This window comes from Siphateles boraxobius, unplaced genomic scaffold (assembly GCF_051911475.1).
Source record: "Siphateles boraxobius isolate OS27281-9 unplaced genomic scaffold, OSU_SipBor_1 125, whole genome shotgun sequence".
In the NCBI taxonomy this organism is placed as follows: Eukaryota; Metazoa; Chordata; class Actinopteri; order Cypriniformes; family Leuciscidae; genus Siphateles; species Siphateles boraxobius.
Window position 1 is genome coordinate 185,001 of NW_027508728.1, and position 21,176 is coordinate 206,176.

Sequence of the window (21,176 nt, forward strand, 5' to 3'; positions counted from 1 at the left end):
TAAAAGCCAAAAAGGAAGAGGATATTTTGAAAGTGAGGTCTAAACAGTGACGTGTGTGTGTATGACTGAACTCTCGGCTGAAGAAGCTTTATTGTGCAGTGTGTGTGTGTGTGTGTCCTCCACTGAGAGGGAGACGCTGTGATGAAGCTGCATGCTGTCACACACTCTTTTGAAGGCGAAAGTGAAATAAGGAATAACTAACAACGGGCCACAAATGTCACGGCTCTTTTTATTATATCAAGGAATTAAAGAACAGAGAAAAGTGGCAGCAACACAAGGTCATGGGTTCAAGTCCCTGGGAATGCAGGAATGAAGAGCAGCAGAACAAGAGTATCAAATATTGGGGGTCATTCCTGATTATTAGGGCCACTAATCTCCAGTTTAGTTTGTTTTTCTCTAAGAATATGAAATATTGGGGGTCATTCCTGATTATTAGGGCCACAAATCTCCAGTTTAGTTAGTTTTTCTCTAATTTTTCTCTAAGAATATGAAATATTGGGGGTCATTCCTGATTATTAGGCCCACAAATCTCCAGTTTAGTTTGTTTTTCTCTAATTTTTCTCTAAGAATATGAAATATTGGGGGTCATTCCTGATTATTAGGCCCACAAATCTCCAGTTTAGTTTGTTTTTCTCTAATTTTTCTCTAAGAATATGAAATATTGGGGGTCATTCCTGATTATTAGGGCCACAAATCTCCAGTTTAGTTAGTTTTTCTCTAATTTTTCTCTAAGAATATGAAATATTGGGGGTCATTCCTGATTATTAGGCCCACAAATCTCCAGTTTAGTTTGTTTTTCTCTAATTTTTCTCTAAGAATATGAAATATTGGGGGTCATTCCTGATTATTAGGCCCACAAATCTCCAGTTTAGTTAGTTTTTCTCTAATTTTTCTCTAAGAATATGAAATATTGGGGGTCATTCCTGATTATTAGGCCCACACATCTCCAGTTTAGTTTGTTTTTCTCTAATTTTTCTCTAAGAATATGAAATATTGGGGGTCATTCCTGATTATTAGGCCCACACATCTCCAGTTTAGTTTGTTTTTCTCTAATTTTTCTCTAAGAATATGAAATATTGTGGGTCATTCCTGATTATTAGGCCCACAAATCTCCAGTTTAGTTTGTTTTTCTCTAATTTTTCTCTAAGAATATGAAATATTGGGGGTCATTTCTGATTATTAGGCCCACACATCTCCAGTTTAGTTTGTTTTTCTAAAATTTTTCTCTAAGAATATGAAATATTGGGGGTCATTTCTGATTATTAGGCCCACACATCTCCAGTTTAGTTTGTTTTCTCTAATTTTTCTCTAAGAATATGAAATATTGTGGGTCATTCCTGATTATTAGGCCCACAAATCTCCAGTTTAGTTTGTTTTTCTCTAATTTTTCTCTAAGAATATGAAATATTGGGGGTCATTTCTGATTATTAGGCCCACACATCTCCAGTTTAGTTTGTTTTTCTCTAATTTTTCTCTAAGAATATGAAATATTGGGGGTCATTCCTGATTATTAGGGCCACAAATTTCCAGTTTAGTTTGTTTTTCTCTAATTTTTCTCTAAGAATATGAAATATTGTGGGTCATTCCTGATTATTAGGCCCACAAATCTCCAGTTTAGTTTGTTTTTCTCTAATTTTTCTCTAAGAATATGAAATATTGGGGGTCATTCCTGATTATTAGGCCCACAAATCTCCAGTTTAGTTTGTTTTTCTCTAATTTTTCTCTAAGAATATGAAATATTGGGGGTCATTCCTGATTATTAGGGCCACAAATTTCCAGTTTAGTTTGTTTTTCTCTAATTTTTCTCTAAGAATATGAAATATTGTGGGTCATTCCTGATTATTAGGCCCACAAATCTCCAGTTTAGTTTGTTTTTCTCTAATTTTTCTCTAAGAATATGAAATATTGGGGGTCATTCCTGATTATTAGGGCCACAAATTTCCAGTTTAGTTTGTTTTTCTCTAATTTTTCTCTAAGAATATGAAATATTGTGGGTCATTCCTGATTATTAGGCCCACAAATCTCCAGTTTAGTTTGTTTTTCTCTAATTTTTCTCTAAGAATATGAAATATTGGGGGTCATTCCTGATTATTAGGGCCACAAATCTCCAGATTAGTTAGTTTTTCTCTAAGAATATGAAATATTGGGGGTCATCGCTGGTTATTAGGGCTCTATGATGTGTGTGGAGTTTACTTCTCTCCACACTGTTATCTCTGACGGTCATGAAGTGTCGTGGTCAGGGACCGAGTATAGCAGCGCTGCTGATTCCTCAAAATAAAGACTCCACCTCAACTTCCTCTACCGCCGTGAACCCTGCGCTCGCTCTCGTCCTCACACACACACACGTCGCACTCATGAGCTGGCGCTGTGAGAGTGTGTGTTATCCATGTCTGGTTCAGACTAACCTCCTGCGCTACTCTCAGTTCACCGCTCTTCCTCATGTTGTTGTGGATCAGTTTGTGTGCATCGCTCAAGAGGACTACTGTCGCATCCTCAACCATGTGGAGAAGAACACACACAAGGTGGAGGAGGAGGGCGAGATCGTGATGGTGAAGGAGCACCGAGAGCTCGATCGCAGCGGCACCAGGAAGGGCCACATCGTCATCAAGGTGAGGAGGAGTCATTGTGTTCGTGTGTTTTCTGTTCTTCAGGGGTGTGTTTCCCGAAAGCAGCGTTCGCCAACTATAGTCACAAGTTCTGTCGTTATCATCACAGTTCAACGAGTCTGTGTTTCCCGAAACATCGTTCTAACGAACATTCCCAAACAGCGTCTCAAAGTTGTGTGTGTGAGCGACAGATCTCGAGCTGTGGTTAGAAGAGTTTCTTGTTGGACTCAATAATCCTGATCTTGAGCAAAATAAGCAAGCTGACATTCAGTGCAATCTGTGTCTTTTACTTAGAATACATACAAGTGTCTTTTAGTTTGTCAAGAGATTAAAAGTGTAGTTTTTGAAGAGTGCGCTTGTGTGAACGAACTCTAGTGTGTAAGATCAAGGCGAGGAAGTCATTACTAATGTAGGATCTTCATTTTAATGACACTGTGGCCTAAAAAACAAAAACACAATGAACAAAAAGCATCACAAGATGACACTTAATCACACCGACCCAACATTTAAAACAACTTAAGACTAAACTAACTTTATCTGGACAATAACTTTATTCTAGATCTGCTGTACAGCCAAAACAATCTCTGTTACTGTAACTTCCTGTTATCACTGTAAAGCGGCTGTGAAACTCTTTATTGTTAAAGCAATACAAAATCATTGTTTGTTTTTATGCACTGGTCAGTGTTCGGCTATTTTGTGAAAAAACAACACATCCACAACCAAATTTAAGAGTTGATTTTATTGCACTTTTGTCTATTTGCGTCTGCAGATTTCAGAAGGTTATAAATCTCCTCTTAAACCAAACTTTACAGTGTTATTCCAATCTATATTCATATATCATTCGCCTGATTTACATTATATTCCTAAAAATGTGGTGAAAAAGCATTTTTTCCTCTGATTTATCAAAAATCCCCTTTTGTTTTCAAAATATCATCAAAATCAAATGATAATTTTGAACCTTGGCTTCATCCAATGGGCAAATTCCTGTTCTGGAAATGTATGCAAATGAGTGCATATTTAATTAGATAATGCCTCATTTGCATATTTGAACATTCCAGAAAACATGTCATACAAAATTAACTTAATTATTTAATTAATTTAATGTGCAGTGATTAAATTAACTGGGGAAGTTTCCCTTTTTCTCCTCATACAAGTTTATTTATTTAACCTTTATTTATCCAGGTAAACTGTTTGAGAGCCACTTCTCATTTACAAACATGGCCTGGCCAAGAGGCTACAGAAATAAATACTGTACAACTGTACATAGTCATACACATGACACATAGAAGAAGCAATTAAAATAAGAGAGGTAGACAGCTAAGAAAATCACGTCAAATAAACGTTATTTTATCAAATAAAACGAATGAAGTGCTGAAGTGTTTATCAATACGGTTCAGGATTGTCAGCAGGAACCAGAGTCAACTTTAGTTCTGGAGATTCTGCTTGGCATCAGAGACGTAAGTTTCAGGGTATTTTGTCGCGTGTTCCAGTCATGTGATCTGCGGTGGCACGTCTCTCAGCAGCTTCGGCTCTTCTGATTGGCTGTAAACGAGGCGTTCGGGGACAGATTGTATCAAAGCAGCTTTACAGAGATAACAGGAAAATAATGCAGCACAGTTTGTGTCTAGAAGAAAACAGCGTCACCGTCCAGCTTAAGTAAGCTCAGTGATGCTTCATTTCTGTTGTAAAAAAGTTATTAATTTAGTTCATTTATCTACAGGTGAAACTCGAAAATACCGTGCAACAGTTCATGTATTTCAGTAATTCAAATTAAAAGGGGAAACTAATATATTTAGTATATATAACTATATACATATGCATGATTATACTTTGCAGAGGGCCGACATTTCTGTATTTAAAATCCTTTTTTTTAAAATTGATTTCATGGAATATTCGAATTTTCTGAGATTTTGAATTTGGGGGTTTTCATAAGCTGTAAGCCATAATCATCAAAATTATAACAAATAAAGGCTTGAAATATCTCACTTTGCATGTTATGAATCTGTATAATATATTAGTTTCACCTTCTAAGTTGAATTACTGAAATAAATGAACTTTTGCACGATATTCTGAGTTTTTGAGTTTCACCTGTGTGTGTATATAGTATATAGACAGGTGTTCAGGAGTAAACCGTGATGTCATCGTCCAGCTCATACAATGGTGTCAGAGCAGGAGATCAATAATCAGGAAAGCTTGTGAATCTGGAAAACAAAATTCAAGAGCCTGGACCGTTTTTGAAAATAAACATTGGAACGGAAGTGCTTGAATTTATTTTGTGCAAGAACAAATTTCATATTATTCCCTCCGCTAATGTGTTATTTCTCCAACACTTCCTGGCATGTGCCATAGATATATACACTAGATGTCTCCTTGGGGTTCTAAGCTCGCGTCAAAACCGCCGCCATCTTGGAACAGGGGTCTTGTCATAGGAAGTAGCTGGGTAACGCATGGATGATGCCGGACTTTTGTGCTGCGTATGGATGTTCACACGCACCAAATCTAAAAACCAGACAACAAGGGATTACATTTCACAAGAATGTGAATTAAAAAAAAAAAAAAATTACAAATCTCTCTGGACTCAATGATAAATACATGTCTGACCGTTGGAACGAACCAAAACTACTAGAAAATCGCATTCATGACGATTTATGGTGATTTAATTTCCGCTAGACCTTTTCCTACATTGAGCTGATGCATTAAAGAGGAGGAGCTCCCCTGATCCAAGATGGCGGCTCTATTGACGCATTCGTTCCAATGAACTGCCGTAGCCAAGGCCACATCTAGTGTTTATATCTATGGGCCTATGCATGCTAGCTTTCTTGATTTGCGTTAGTTCCGCGCATCTACGCGTTACGTCGTGTTTCCCGCGTGAGGACCGTTGCCATGACGTTCACGCGCTCACAAAACTACTACGATGGAAACTCAATGTTTGTTGTTGGACACCACAAGTGTGTTCCCACATTAAGTCCTTGAGTATGAGGGTAATGGACCTGGAAAGTTCTTGAAATTCCTTGAATTTGAAGTTAACCGAAGTGTGGGAACGCTGAATAATATGATCATGTAGACGTCTGAGCTGTCAGTTTTTCCAGATACTCTAGTTAGTGTTGTTTCCTCGACATCACATGACTCGAGTGATGGCCTCTGTACACTCAGACATCACTGAACCAGTCTTCAGTTTCCGGTCCTCACGCACGCTGTGCATCAGTGCTCTCGTGTTGTGTGTATCAAGTCAAGTCAGTATAGAGTTTCACAGCCGCTTTACAGTGATAACAGGAAGTTACAGTAACAGAGATTCTTTTGGCTTTACAGCAGATCTAGAATAAAGTTATTGTCCTGATAAAGTTAGCTTTTAATTGGTTCACTTCAGTTTTCTGTTGCAAAGATCATTAGTTATTAACTTAGCGGCCACTAACACACACCGTTTCAAAACCCTTAATCCGCTCAACAACAGTGTTTGGTGCTCGAGAACGCAAACCTCCAAACAGGATCGAAGGTGGAAGTGTTGAACATTTTGAAAAACGTGATAATCCCCGTGTAAACTTAAAAAACGTGAATCTGTGAGAACGCTGACGGCGCACATGCGTATTACCCGTTTAGTCTATAGATATGTGCGTTTGAATACCGTAAAACTTCAAATAATAGCCCGGGCTTTTATTTTCCCAAATCATCGAACTGCACCGGCTTGTATTTGAGACAGGCGTCTATTTGGGACTCGGCTATTATTTGAAGTTTTACTGTATATATGTGTGTATGCATGTAGTCTTTCTTTACACATTGACCTCAACATTTTGCCCTTAAAGATTGATAACACAGAATGTTGTCTCCATGTGACCTGCGTAGGGCACTCCTGAGCGGCTGGTGCTGCACCTGGTGGAGGAGCCGTCAGTGGTCGACCCAACCTACATCGAGGACTTCCTGCTGACACACCGGACCTTCCTGGACAGCCCCATGGACGTCGGCAACAAACTGCTGGAGTGGTTCAAAGTGGACAGTCTCAGAGACACGGTCAGTGTGTGTGTGTGTGTGTGTGTGTGTTTGTGTGTGTGTGTGTGTGTGTGTGTGTGTGTGTTTGTGTGTGTGTGTGTGTGCGTGTGTGTGTGTGTGTGTGTGTTCGCGTGTGTGTGTGTGCGCTTGTGTGTGTGTGTGTGTGCGTCAGTTCTCAGTTTACAGTCAAACCAAAATTTATTCAGACACCTTCATCATTTGTCACATTTACATGTTTTACTGGAAAATGTTTTGCATTTTTAACCATCTTTTTGGCTTCACTGGATTATTTACATGCTCCTGCAGTGTGACATTTTAAAAGCAATCCAGTTAGTCTTTTAATTAATACCAGGTCATTAAACTGAGTAGTTTTTGATGAGGTGTACCATGTCAAACCACAAAGTCATGGCAACTACCATATCACTTCATTAATACAGTCAAACCAAAATGAACTCAGACACCTTCTAAATTTCTCACATTATCACAGTTTATTCGCTATAGTTCAGAAAATGGTGATAAAATATGAGCAGAACTCAGTTGATATTTCACTGGTTTTGTCCGTCCTTCTATTAGACTCTCACACATGAATTATGTTGAATATCTGTCAGCTGTTAAATTTAACTACTCAATTAGATAATACATAAATGAACTATAGTGTCCTGCACACACTAGTGAAAAAATATCAAAAATGATATCTGGTGTCTGAATAATTTTTGGTTTGACTGTGTTTCTTACTAGTGATTCTCGCATTCATAAGTTATAATTTATAGCAAAACAATACATTTATAGTTTGTAAAATACACAATGGTGTCTATGGAAGCAGCAATAACAAACCATTCAAATATATTTGCCGACGGTTTTTATTCATATCAGACACACAGTTTAAATATAAAGTCAACTCTATTTTTCTCCCAGTTCACCGGCCACTTTCATGTATTTCGGGAGAAACTGATGAATTTGCGATGCCGGCTAAACATCATGATGTCTGTCAAACATCACATCGTCCATCGGCCCAACCCTAAACCCGATGTCGTGCCGATAATATCTTGCACTTATTTCTTACACTGTTGTTTTCGTAGTTAAAGGGTTAGTTCACCCAAAAATGAAAATGATGTCATTAATGACTCACCCTCATGTCGTTCCAAGCCCGTAAGACCTCCGTTCATCTTCATGAACACAGTTTAAGATATTTTAGATTCAGTCCGAGAGTTTTCTGTCCCTCCATTGAAAATCTATGTACAGTATACTGTCCTTGTCCAGAAAGGCAATAAAGACATCATCAAAGTAGTCCATGTGACCTCAGTGGGTTAGTTAGAATTTGAAGCATCGAAAATACATTTTGGTCCAAAAATAACAAAAACAACGACTTTATTCAGCATTGTATTCTCTTCCGGTTCTGTAGTCAATCCGCGTTCATGAGTCCGCAGTGACGTAAGACGAGCTGACGTGTTATCTGGTGTGCCCGAGCTTCGTTTACAGTCTGAGGGAGACGCACGCTGGAAACAAAACAATCTTCACAAACATGTCTAAGGATTTCCACACAGAGGAAGACTTGCATTTTTTTTTAACCAGACATATTTATTTGAACCCGAATACACGGACGCACCAGATACACGTCAGCAGCGTCTTACGTCATCAGCGTCACTGCGGACTCATGAACGCGGATCCACAACAGATACGGAAGACAATACAATGCTGAATAAAGTCATCGTTTTTGTTATTTTTGGAACAAAATGTATTTCCGATGCTTCAAAACATTCTAACTAACCCACTGAGGTCACATGGACTACTTTGATGATGTCTTTATTTCCTTTCTGGACAAGGACAGTATACCGCACATCGATTTTCAATGGAGGGACAGAAAACTCTCGGACTGAATCTAAAATATCTAAAACTGTGTTCTGAAGATGAACGGAGGTCTTACGGGCTTGGAGCGACATGAGGGTGAGTCATTAATGACATCATTTTCATTTTTGGGTGAACTAACCCTTTAATAATGGTTTGCATGTGTTTACAGTAGTGCTGTGCAACGATTAATCGCTTAAAAAAAGTTTGTGTCATACGTTATATATATATATTTGTGTTATAATATATGTGTGTGTATTGTGTATAATTATTTTGTATATATAAATACACACACATTTTTGCATGTATATACTGTATATATATTTATGCATAATTTGTCTTATATATAAATATTTTATATATAAAGAACATTTTTCTTGTATATATACATGCATGTGTGTGTATTTATATATATATCCAGAATAATTATACACAGTACACACACATATATTATGTAAACACAAACGATTGGATGCGATTAATCGTCGCCCAGCACTAGTTTACATCTGTTGTGATCTTGCAGGTGACGAGAATCGTGTTGTTGTGGGTGAACAATCATTTTAACGATTTTGAAGGCGACCCAGTGATGACTCAGTTCCTGGAGGACTTCGAGAAGTTGCTGGATTTCTCGGTGAGTGTCGACATCAGTTCAGACTAAACATGTTTATTAAATCAGGATGCCTGTGTCGAGGATAACATGGAGATATCAGGGAATCCTAAAATAGGGATTTTTAGACCGGGAAACACTTTTAAAAACACTGTTACGCTCATTTACAGGTTGGTCATTTTGTTCAGGTCTACTAGAACACGAAAGAAATCTGTAATTTACATTACAAAAGGTTTGCATGCACAAACAGTTATTACACACTAAAGCAAAGGTGGAATAAAAAAGCATAATAGGTCCCTTTTAAAACGAATACTTATGGAAATAATATACTTTAAAAGAATACACTTAAGTGTGAACTGAATGTAATGATTTTGGATATTTAATTTCATGATATGAAATTAATTTTTTATCAAATAAAATTTCATTATAGTTTAAATGTATATGAATGCAGTTAGCTGAATTTAAGACTTAAGTACATCTTTATATGTCATTTCATAATTCTATTGTGTTTGAAATATGGTTAAACTATACAGATGAATTTACTGACAAGCATCTGTGATGAACTAAAATATACTTTAATGTCATTTCTACTGAAACTTGTATGTAATATATTTAATATATTTGTAATGACACATTTGTACTGATGAAGTTGCAATTTAGTACATTTAAAATATTTTAAAAATACTTTAAATCGAATAACAGTACAGTTAAAATTATAAAGTACTTTAAATGTGCTTTAGTATGTTAGTCAACACATTAAAATAAGTGTACTACATTAAAGCATCACAGGATTACTAAAACATATTATTTAAAATGACATTTTAGACATTTTAGAAGTGTGTTAAGAAACACAGCCACAAACTAATACTATCTTTAAGTACAATTAAGCGCCCTTTAATTTCATTAATATTGTAATATCTGCAAGTTAATATTCATTTAAGATTTGAAGTACACTACAAGTGCACATTCAAAACAATTAAGTGCACTTCTTTTCTCAAGGGAAAGTCCTGAAAATGAAGTCTAACATCACGGAAATGTCTATAAGTGAGAAATGAAAAATGCTTAAGTGAGAAATGAAACTCAAACCTGTATAAAGAGTGTTTGTATATTCACGGCAGAGCAGAACTGCTACGTATATATCGCGATGTGAATATTGCAACGGCTTGCAATAACTGTGGTCATGAACAAAAGACAAAGAGAAAATCACTCACTGTTCTTGCTGAATAACTTCTGTAGCTTTAATATGAGTCAGGATATGTATAGAATTCATACAGTGATAGATTTTTACATTTGATTATTCAGTTTCTGTTGTTTAATAAACCTAATGTAGGCTTATGCTCTTATGCGTCAGATCACAAATATAATGTGATATAATCATGATATATCAAATATAATGTCACAAATATAATGTGAAACATGTATGTAGGTTATATAATTTTAAAGATAATTAAAGTTTATTTTACACACTTTAAGCATTATCGTATCTAATATCGCAATATTTAATGAGTTATCGCGTATCGTATTTTTCTTCAATATCATGCAGGCCTAATCATGCAGGGGTGTGTTTCCCGAAACCATCATTCTAGCAAACATTCACAAACAGCGTCTCAGAGTGTGTTTGAGCGACAGATCTCGAGCTGTGGTTAGAAGAAGAGTTTCTTGTTGGACTCAATAATCCTGATCTTGAGCAAAATAAGCAAGCTGACATTCAGTGCAATCTGTGTCTTTTATTTAGAATACATACATATGTCATTTACGTCTTTTAGTTTGTCAAGAGATTTAAAGTGTAGTTTTTGAAGAGTGCGCATGTGTGAACGAGCTCTAGTGTGTAAGAACGAGACTATGATTGAATCTGGAAATAAAGCAAAATAACTGAGAAAAATGAGAAATAGTCCTCAGATGCATGTCTGTAACTTACAGCATCTAGCATTAATCTAGCTTTAATCTAGCATAGATCATGTGCATCTAGCGTTAATTCGGTCTCAAACAGATTTATTAACAGTAGTTATTACTCCATACGTCTGTGACATCATTAACCAACGTGGTTGAACGACCGATTTGCGACAATATGTTTTCGGGAAACAGTCGTGACTCGCTAGTTGATTTCTCTGATAGTGAAGCATGAGTCACAGCGCTGTACGAGAAACACAGCCCAGATCTGAATATGCCAGTGTTTGTGTCTCTCAGAAAATGAAGGGTCACCTGCGCCTGCTGAATATCGCGTGTGCTGCGAAGGCCAAGTGTCGTCAGATCACCCTTCAGAAGCTGTCTCGAGAGTCTGCGCTGTTCTTCACGCTGCAGGGCGGCAGCGAGCGAGGCTTCGGGATCTTCGTGGAGTCCGTGGCCGAGGCCAGTAAAGCAGCCGAAGCGGGACTCAAGCGTGGAGATCAGGTACCGGTACACATGCTCTGCTCAGAACAACACACACCGTATTCATACTTCAGCATGAACACCTTGTGCTCGTCTGTCCTCAGATCTTGGAGATTAATGGACAGAACTTTGAGAACATCTCGTACTCCAAAGCCATGGATATCCTTAAGAACAACACACACCTCTCTCTTACTGTGAAGACCAACATCTTCGGTATGTCACAGTGTTTGTACAGTATCATACACCGTATCACAAAATTGAAGATAATCTGCATAAAGAACACGTAGACTTATTCCAAACTCATCATTATATGTGACCCTGGACCACAAAACCAGTCACGAGTCGCACGGGTATATTTGTGGCAATAGCCAACAATACATTGTATGGGTCAAAAATACTGATTTTTCTTTTATGCCAAAATCATTAGGATATTAAGTGAAGATCATGTTCAATGTAGATATTATGTACATTTACTACCGTAAATATATCAAAAATGTATTTTTGTGAGTGGATGCAGCAAAATCGCACACATAAATGCACAACTTTAAATGAGATTTTCTCAATGTTTAGATTTTTTACTAATCTTCAATAGTTGTATCTCAGTCAAATATTGTCCTATCCTAACAAACCACACATCAATGGAACGCTTATTTATCCAGCTTTCAGATGATATATAAATCTCAATTTAAAAAATTGACCCATAAGACCCGTAAGGTTTTGTTGTCCGGGTCACAATGAAAGTTGAAGTTGCTGTTGTATTACAAGTGCTGTAAAAGTACTAAACTCATAATATTCAATGAACTACGTATGAACTGTGCAATATATATTGCTTATGGGACTGTGCAATACATTGACTGTTTATACACATGGGATTATGGGATTGTATGTTGTGTGTTACCTTTATTTAGTGTTTTGTATTGTGCTTGTGTGTTAATTTTACCACAAGGAGTTGCACTTAAGAATTTCGTAGTACAGCTACAGTAAGTGCAATGACAATAAAGACATTCAATTCAATTAAATGTAATGACTGACAAAGCGCTCTGAAAGAACTTGTTTGCTAGCCTGATGTCTGCGTGTCACATGGGTCACACGGCTGGGCGCTTCGATGACACTCTTGGGCTCAGACATTTCACCAGATCATAAAATAGAACAAAATAGAACAATAGAAAATAAGAATAAGACAAAATAAGAATTCCATTGTACCTAGTACATATAACAATAAAGATGTTGATCTTGACCGTATCATCGTTGACCTGTCCTCTCTGCCAGTTGTTCAGTCACTTGACTTGTTTTGTTGTGCATCGGCATCCTTCAATTTATATATCCAAAAATTCGAATAAAATCTGTACATGTAAACCCCACTTTAATCAGACGGAGACTGTAACATCTGCTCTGTTTTGTTTTTTTCAGAATTTTTACCTATAACAACCCATTATATTTTCAGTAATACTTGAGAATTGCTTAGACTCACTGTGTAAAACTGACCAACATTTTAAATCTCTGAATGGAATAAAAACTACCGATATTTAAATCTCTTAATAGAAAAACAGACCGATATTTACATTCTTAAATATTTAATGGATCAAAACTGACCGATATTTTAAATCTCTTAATGGGGGAAAAAAATACCGATATTTTAATATCTTAAATCTCATAATGGAACAAAACTGACCGATATTTAATATCTTACATATTTAATGGAACAAAACCGACCCATATTTAATATCTTAAATATTTAATGGAACAAACCCGACCGAAATTTACATTCTTAAATATTTAATGGAACAAAACAGACCGATATTTACATTCTTAAATATTTAATGGAACAAAACAGACCGATATTTTAAATCTCTTAATGGAACAATACTGACCGATATGTATTATGTTAAATATTTAATGGAACAAAACCGACCGATATTTAATATCTTAAATATTTAATGGAACAAAACAGACCAATATTTAATATCTTGAATAGTTTGAAATATTTAATGGAACAAAACCGACCAATATTTAATATCTTAAATATTTAATGGAACAAAACCGACCAATATTTATTATGTTAAATATTTAATGGAACAAAACAGACCGATATTTAATATCTTAAATATTTAATGGAACAAAACCGACCAATATTTATTATGTTAAATATTTAATGGAACAAAACAGACCACTATTTATATCTTAAATATTTAATGGAACAAAACCGACCGATATTTATTATGTTAAATATTTAATGGAACAAAACAGACCACTATTTATATCTTAAATATTTAATGGAACAAAACCGACCGATATTTATTATGTTAAATATTTAATGGAACAAAACAGACCGATATTTATTATGTTAAATATTTAATGGAACAAAACTGACCAATATTTTAAACTCTTAATTGTCTTGATCGCTCAGTCATGTGTCTCAGTCACTGCAGCACTTATATATGTGCTAGACAACACTATAAATACAATATAACTACACATACATCTGAAGAATCACTGATATCATCATTACCGGTATGTAAAATCTTATCGCCCACTAAAACTTGCTCTGAAATAAAGCATCAAGGCATTATAGACGTAACAGTATGGCTTTCTAAAAAGCTGCTTTAAAATGAAGTGTATTGTGGAAAGAGCTTCACAAATACACTTGATTTGACTTGAATTTGACTCGTTGCAGTTTTCAAAGAGCTTCAAAATCGATTGAGGCATGAGAAGAAGAACGGTGGTCCTCACATCCCTAAGATTCAGGAGAGGAAGAGCAACCGCTTCTCTATCGCGGATCTGCCCGGAGACATGGAGTTTCCCACGGACAGCAAGAGCCGCAAGAAGATGAAGGCCAACACGGTGTCCGGGGGACGCAACAAGATCCGCAAGATGCTGGAGAAGACCCGATTCAGCATCCTCCCCCCGAAACCCTTCAGGTAAACACACAAGCTTCACTCCCTCTCTGTCGTCTCCATTCTTTTCCTCATTTGTGTCGGGATCAACGCGCTCTCAGGGCTTGACGCTAATTGACGCACATGTGCTCCTAGGTTGAAAAATTGAGGAGCACAGTAAGATCTTTAGGGGCGCGATGGAAAGTTACTAAAAAATGTGTTTTTCTGTAATAAAGGGATACGAGGAGACATTTATAAGCAAAATTATTTAAATAATTTGAATGCAAAGTGTACATTTACTTTTCATTAAAACCATATTTAAAGGGATAGTTCACTCCCCTCACAGTCGTCATGAAGAGCAAAATTAGCGATGTAGACCAAAACCATTTTTTGTACCAGACTGTAAACATGTTTTTTTCTGCTGTAAAGTTGGGCATTTTAACATGGGGTTTATGGGATTGACTCTCTTCTGCAGCCGGTCTCTAGTGGCCAATCGATGAACTGCAGTTTAAGTCACTTCTGTGTTGGATTCATGAAGTTGCCGCTTGGTTTAAACACACCTCCATCCATTAGTTAGTTCTCCTCTTGAGTGAAGTGAAGGTGGTCATCACTAATGTCAGGAACTGAGGCAGGACGAGACACATCTGTGTAAGCTCACGCTCGGAAGGTCTCTGCGCGTTACTATCTGTTCTCGCGAAACATGGAAACATGTGCTAACAATGGATATTTGCATTTGGAGGTTACACCTTTTGTGTGCTTTTGCTTGAAAGACCCCCCTTCTGTGTGCAAGATATTTCTAAACTCTTAAGAACTTTATTACTTTTTGGTTCACTTCTTTGGGAATGAGACATTTGTACCAGTCGCACTGAGACATTTAAAATTATACCAAACATGTATAAAACTGTATGATAATAGTTCACATTAAAAGTTTGGGTGATTTCACCACGAGGGAGAGGGAGTGGGGGGAGAGGGAAAGAGATGTAGATGATTCTGGTGATTTCACCACGAGGGAGAGGGAGTGGGGGGAGAGGGAAAGAGATGTAGATGATTCTGAAGTGAGACTTGCGTCTCGAATGGTGCACAAGAGTGAGTTCAATGGTAATTTCCTTTGTTTTCTCAGAGAGTCGCCCTCTCTTCCAGTTCTTCCAGTTTTTCCAGTCTTACACCTGTAATATATTGTTGTTTTCTCACTGTGGTGAGAGAAAATGTGCTCAAGTGTCATGAAAATTATACCATGGCCAAACCAGACGCGATAAGATGACATCGACAAGCACTTTGTCTGTCCACAACATCAATCTCAGATATCGGCCCACTCTGCGAGTGCACTACAGTAGAGTTCTCAACGGGCCTGAAAATTACAACCCGACCCGACCCGTGGCTTTTAAAGCCCGGACCTGATGTAACCCGACACATCAACGTGAATTATCTGCCCGAACCCGGCCCGCGCCCCGACGCCGATTTCTTTTTTTTCTCATACACGTATTATCATGACCAGCAGACGGGAATTCAAATACACCTTTAATGTTCACGTCTTTTAACAATAGCCTACAAACAATACAAACAACTGAAACAAACTTGAAATATATAAATAGGCTATATATGCTACTAAATATGCCTCAAATAAAAATCTTCTGGACGACCCTGTTTTTTTGCTGTCATATTTCATCAGCAGCTTGCATTTTGAGCATTGCACATAACCTGTAGAATTTCCATCAGAATCCAGCACCACTCCAAACACTCTCCAGACCTCTGATTTTCCCACTCCTGTAGTAGCGACGGTGAATTCACCTGCGGCAAGTTTACTTTCACCAACTCCATCTTCTTCTCCAGGCTAAAGGCGTCAGGTCTGCCCCCGCGATGCACGTTGCACGGCCAGACTTTCTTTACGGTGAACAGCAGCGATGATTAATAAATGTTTTTTTTTTTTTCACTGAGCGGAAAAGATTAAGCGTGAGGTCCGATCCGACCCGAATCATTTGCTTATATTTTCGACCCGAACCCGCGGGTCCCGTCGGGTTTTTCCGGACAGACCCGGCCCGTTGAGAACTCTACACTACAGCACTTTCAGCAAAATGTATAAGATCGGATCGGCCCAGACCTGTACGTCATCTTACATTGCATGCAGTTTAGTCACAAACACCATACAGGGCAACGACTGATTGCGATATGAAGCCTGCATTTAAAATGTTGCCAAAATTCAAGATATGAGGGCATTTTGTCTTAAATTTATATCATATGATATAGTTTAGCAATATCACACGAGCAAGAGTTGTTTTTACTATTACAAATCTTATATTGATTTTATACAGCAGTTCAATATAGTTACATTTTAGACACAATATTGTAAATACTGCTTGTTTTTGCTCAGTTTCGCCAATGAAAGTAGTTCCAGTTTAACAAAGCCACAGCAGAACTGTTTCACTGTTTCATTCCTGAATGAATCAGCCGTTTGAATGAATCTGTTGAATGGATGATTCAATGATTGACCTACTGGCGGTTTTAGTTTCATATTTAGTGTATTATTTCAAACTTCTTTCATATTCCTGCCACCTCTAAGCTTTATTAAACAGTCTCTGTTAATAGACTTAAATGCCACTGTAGATGCAGCTTCTATAAAAAGATGTTATGGCCACATTGTAGCCCTCCTGTGGTTAAAATATGTAATGTCACATTCGGTTTTGGTTTCTGTTTGGTTTTGATAGACTCTTAGTTTGTATATTGTTGTTTCTTTGGCTGTCATGGTTGATGTCATTTAGTTGCCATAGTTACTCATTGTTTGACTGATTACTTCCACCTGCTCCTTGTTTAGTTCTCGTTATCTTAGGTATTTATAGCCTCAGTTTGTTCTGTTCCTGGTCTTGAGTTGTTTATGCTGCCAAGTGTTTTCTCTGTTTATTCTTTGTTGTTTCTCGAGTTGATATAATTATGTTAAAAGTGTTGCAATTATTGGTCTTTATTGCCTGTGACAGTAATGTTTTGGGACATTGAATTTCATCTAATTTGCGACGAAATTAAAATGTAGCAGTTTACATTTTTATATTAAATGTAATTAGTTGATCTTGAGAGTGCTTTTTTAAAGTCCTTTAAGACAAACCATGTGTAAATTCATAAGTCGACAGCATTGCTGAGTATTTTCTCCTTAAAACTGCAGTGAACCAAAGCCTGAAAAACACGGTTTGAAATCGCTGGTGTTTCTGACGTCACAAACTACCTTGTAACCAATCAGATCAACGTGTGATCATCAACAAGTGGATCTCTGAGTGAGTGACTGGAGGCGGGGCTCATTTGCATATTCATAGAACCGCGCATACTAAATGAGGCAAAGGTGTCGAGTTACATTCAAGATATTTTAAGGCTTGAAGACATTTTTTTTCAAGGTAATATGTAATTTTGGTGTTATGTAATACAATTATTGACTACAGGGGGACTTAAAAATTTTGTGTAATAAATTCTATGTTGAATCAAAATATTTCCTTCTAAAGCTACTTTTTGTTATGCCTATTCAATGCTTTTGTCATCTAACACAATAAAGACTTTAAATCATCTTTTGGGGGGTAATTTCTCAGCCATAATTGATGGCGATTAATTAATCGGCTGATCATGTAATTAATTAGATTAAGCATTTTAATAGCTTGACAGCCCTAATTTTAACATTATTCAAAACCATACTGTCTTTGTCATGAATACACTTCAGTTTGAAAATCTCAGATTTCTAAGATCTGTGGTAAATTATCCATGGTAAAGTCACACACAACGTTATTCTAACTAAACTTAAAAAGTTCAGGAAAATTGCACATAATCACTGGCTGAGGCCGTCACTGTTTTTATGTTGTTGTTCCGGCCATGACATCACAGAAACAAAAGCTTGTCGCGTATCGCTGTCACACTGAAAAAATCTGAATGTTATGTTCATGCACAGTGTGTGTTTTATCTTATGAAGTTGGGGTGAATGTGAGCCCAGTAAGTGTGTGTCTGTGAGTACTAGTGTGTTTGTGGGTCATCTCTGTGCTTGTTCTTCTTGACATCATGTGTCTTCTGTTTTTATGGCTGCTTCACGTGCACAGGGGACTGTTTGGGTAAGAGACACCAGCTCAACACACTCTCTCTCTCTCTCTCTCTAATGAAATATGTCATAGTGCAGCACAAATCAAACATTCATGTTGTTTCATCTTCACATAAACCATGTGATTGTGCTCACAGTTCAGACTCAGCATCTTTGCATATACTAACAACACATTTCACTGGCACTTCTTTTCCTTCCTGCGTGTTCATGAAGAGTTGCATCACATCCTAACCAGGCACGACCTTTCCAACAGCCAATCAGAGCAACTAACAACACTGTCCTGTGGACTAAGGCTGTTATTGGCCAGGAAAGCAGATTGCTTGTATCGTGTCGTGCCTTGTTAGGTGTTTTCTGTCATTGGTCAAGATCTTTTTCTTGTGTAAATGAACCGAGCCGTTTCAAACAGTGCTGTGTGGAAGTGCACTTCCTGTGTGGAAGTCGTTCTTTTCAATTCCTGTTTCTGTGAAATCACAAGCGCTGTTTGTCACGTGACCTGGACCTGGACAAACACTAGCTGTGTCTCACATACATAGAAAAAAGAGAAAAGACATTTCTTTTTTTTTTGTATGCGTGTATGTGGATAAATAAATAAAAAACCTGCTTTGGTAAATCATAATTATGAAAAAGTCAAATTTATGACACAAGTCATTATTGTAAAGTAATTATGGCATAAAGGCATAATTTACTTTTATGTCAATTTCAACGTAAAATTTCTAAATCATTTTTACTTAGATATAGTGTCTCATAATTATGACTTGGTATGTCATCATTTTATTGCAATATGACTTTTTATCTCATAATTTTAAGTCAATTTTGACTATCTCATAACTACGACTTAGTATGTCATAAATGTGACTTGGAACGTCAATTTTATCTCATGACTTTTTATCTAAAAATTTTGACTATCTCATAATAATTGCAGTATTTCATAATTTCGACTTTTATCTCATGATTTTTTTATCTCATAATCATGACATAGTATGTCATAATTTTGACTTATCTCATCGCTTTTTATCTCATAATTTCAGCTTTTGCCAATTTCGACTATCTCATAATTCTGATTTAGTATATCATAATTACAGTTTGCTCCAAAAAATAGTCCTCTTAGTCTTTCATTCAAAATATTCTTAAAAATCTAACCTTTAATTAAAATCAAATAGTTATTCTTATAAAAAGAAAAAATATATATATAAAAAAAGAAATCTGAAATGTATAGAGAAATTGCAAAAACAAATTTTCCCTGTCATTATCGCCCATATTTACCAAGGGTGCCGATATTTTTTGAGCCCACTGTATGATGTATGTCAAACTTTGTTCTTTTATCTCATATTTATGATTTTTTTTCTCCAATGTGGCGTAAATGGGCTTCCAAACCTGTATCTACCGTGACGTGCTTTACACCATGTAACTGTAGGGGATGTTCTCTGTGCTGGTGTGTTCTCGAGTCGAGTGATGCTGTTCTCTCAGAGTGGATCATCACTTCTGTCTGTCTCTCTGCTCTGAGAGTGAGACGACTTCATGTAAATCAGCCCGTCTGTGTAAAGCTCAGCGTCTGATTGGCATGAGTTTACCCATGAGCCAGCGCTGAGACGTCACGTGTGCTTCTGCTGTGTTTGCTCATCTCAGGCTTGAGTCTCATTCATGGATTGTGTGTTTGTTCACTCTGTGTTTGTGTTCGTGTCTGTTTAGAGCGCTTTCACACTGCAGATCGGTCGGTTTAGACTCATGACCATCCGTGAGCGCTCGTATTCTCCGCATCCATTCAATGCGTCTACAGTAAAGTCAAAGTTTATTTATAAAGCACTTTTTCAAAAACAGCGTGTGTTTATCAAAGTGCTGTACACACATATCACATATCAATGATACAAACAGTCCACAGCACAGAAGAAAACAATAAGACACAATTTAAAAAAAAGCAACTCTCATATAGCGTCAAATGCCAGACTATAGAAATACGCTTTTAGGCTAGATTAAAAACAGCACGTGTTTGAGCCTGTCTAATGTACAGGGGCAAACTATTCCTGAGCTTCAGGGCCGCCACTGCAAATGCTCGGTCACCCCTGCTCTTCTACTTTACCCGTGGGACAACTAAAAGCAAATGGTCATCAGACCTAAGTGCTCTGAGCGGAGCATACAGCTTGATCGCGTCAGAACGATATTTGGGTGCATTAAGAGATTTAAAAACAAACACCAAAATCTTAAAATAAACCCTGAAATGGACAGGCAACCAATACCTAATGACTAGAACCTATTTAGAGGCCATTACAGTAATCCAGACGAGTTGAAATAAAAATATGAACAAGTCTTTGAAGGTCTTTAAAGGACAGGAAAGATTTCACCTTGGTGAGTTGTCTCAATTGGAAAAAAATTGATTTAACTACAGAGTTAATATGTTTGTCCAATTTAAAATCACACCTAATAATAACACTTATGTTTTTTACTGTACATAGGGCTTCACAAGTGGATTCAATTCACCAAGGTCCAAATCTAATGACTCATAAGTGCCTCATGGCGTAAACAGCATAACTTCTGTTTTATTTTCATTAAAACTAAGGAAATGTAGGGCCATCCAGGCCGTAATTTCCTCAAGACACTGCAATAGAGGCACTAGAGTGCAAGCATCTTTACGTTTCAAAGGCTGATAAATTAGCATCGTCTGCATAACAATGAATAACAATGAATAAGAATTACCAAATTTCTTAAAAATATGTCCTAGGGGAGCATATAAGCATATACAGGGAGAACTAAATAGGCCCCAAAATAGAGCCCTGGGGGACCCCACACGTGAAAGAAGCCGTTGAGGAGACAAAGTCTCCAGAACGAACTGA

General features: G+C 37.0%; 1 protein-coding gene across 18 annotated transcripts in view; it reads left to right on the forward strand.

Moving 5' to 3' along the window:
* The window catches only part of rapgef6 (Rap guanine nucleotide exchange factor (GEF) 6), a 187,406-nt gene that overhangs the window by 134,553 nt on the left and 31,677 nt on the right, over positions 1-21,176 (forward strand). For all 18 annotated transcript variants that reach the window (XM_077224609.1, XM_077224617.1, XM_077224624.1 and 15 more), the window contains 6 exons: positions 2,457-2,609; positions 6,447-6,611; positions 8,959-9,066; positions 11,230-11,433; positions 11,517-11,625; positions 14,087-14,330. In XM_077224609.1, coding sequence (XP_077080724.1) covers positions 2,457-2,609; positions 6,447-6,611; positions 8,959-9,066; positions 11,230-11,433; positions 11,517-11,625; positions 14,087-14,330 — 983 coding nt within the window. The remainder of the gene's footprint in view (positions 1-2,456; positions 2,610-6,446; positions 6,612-8,958; positions 9,067-11,229; positions 11,434-11,516; positions 11,626-14,086; positions 14,331-21,176) is intronic.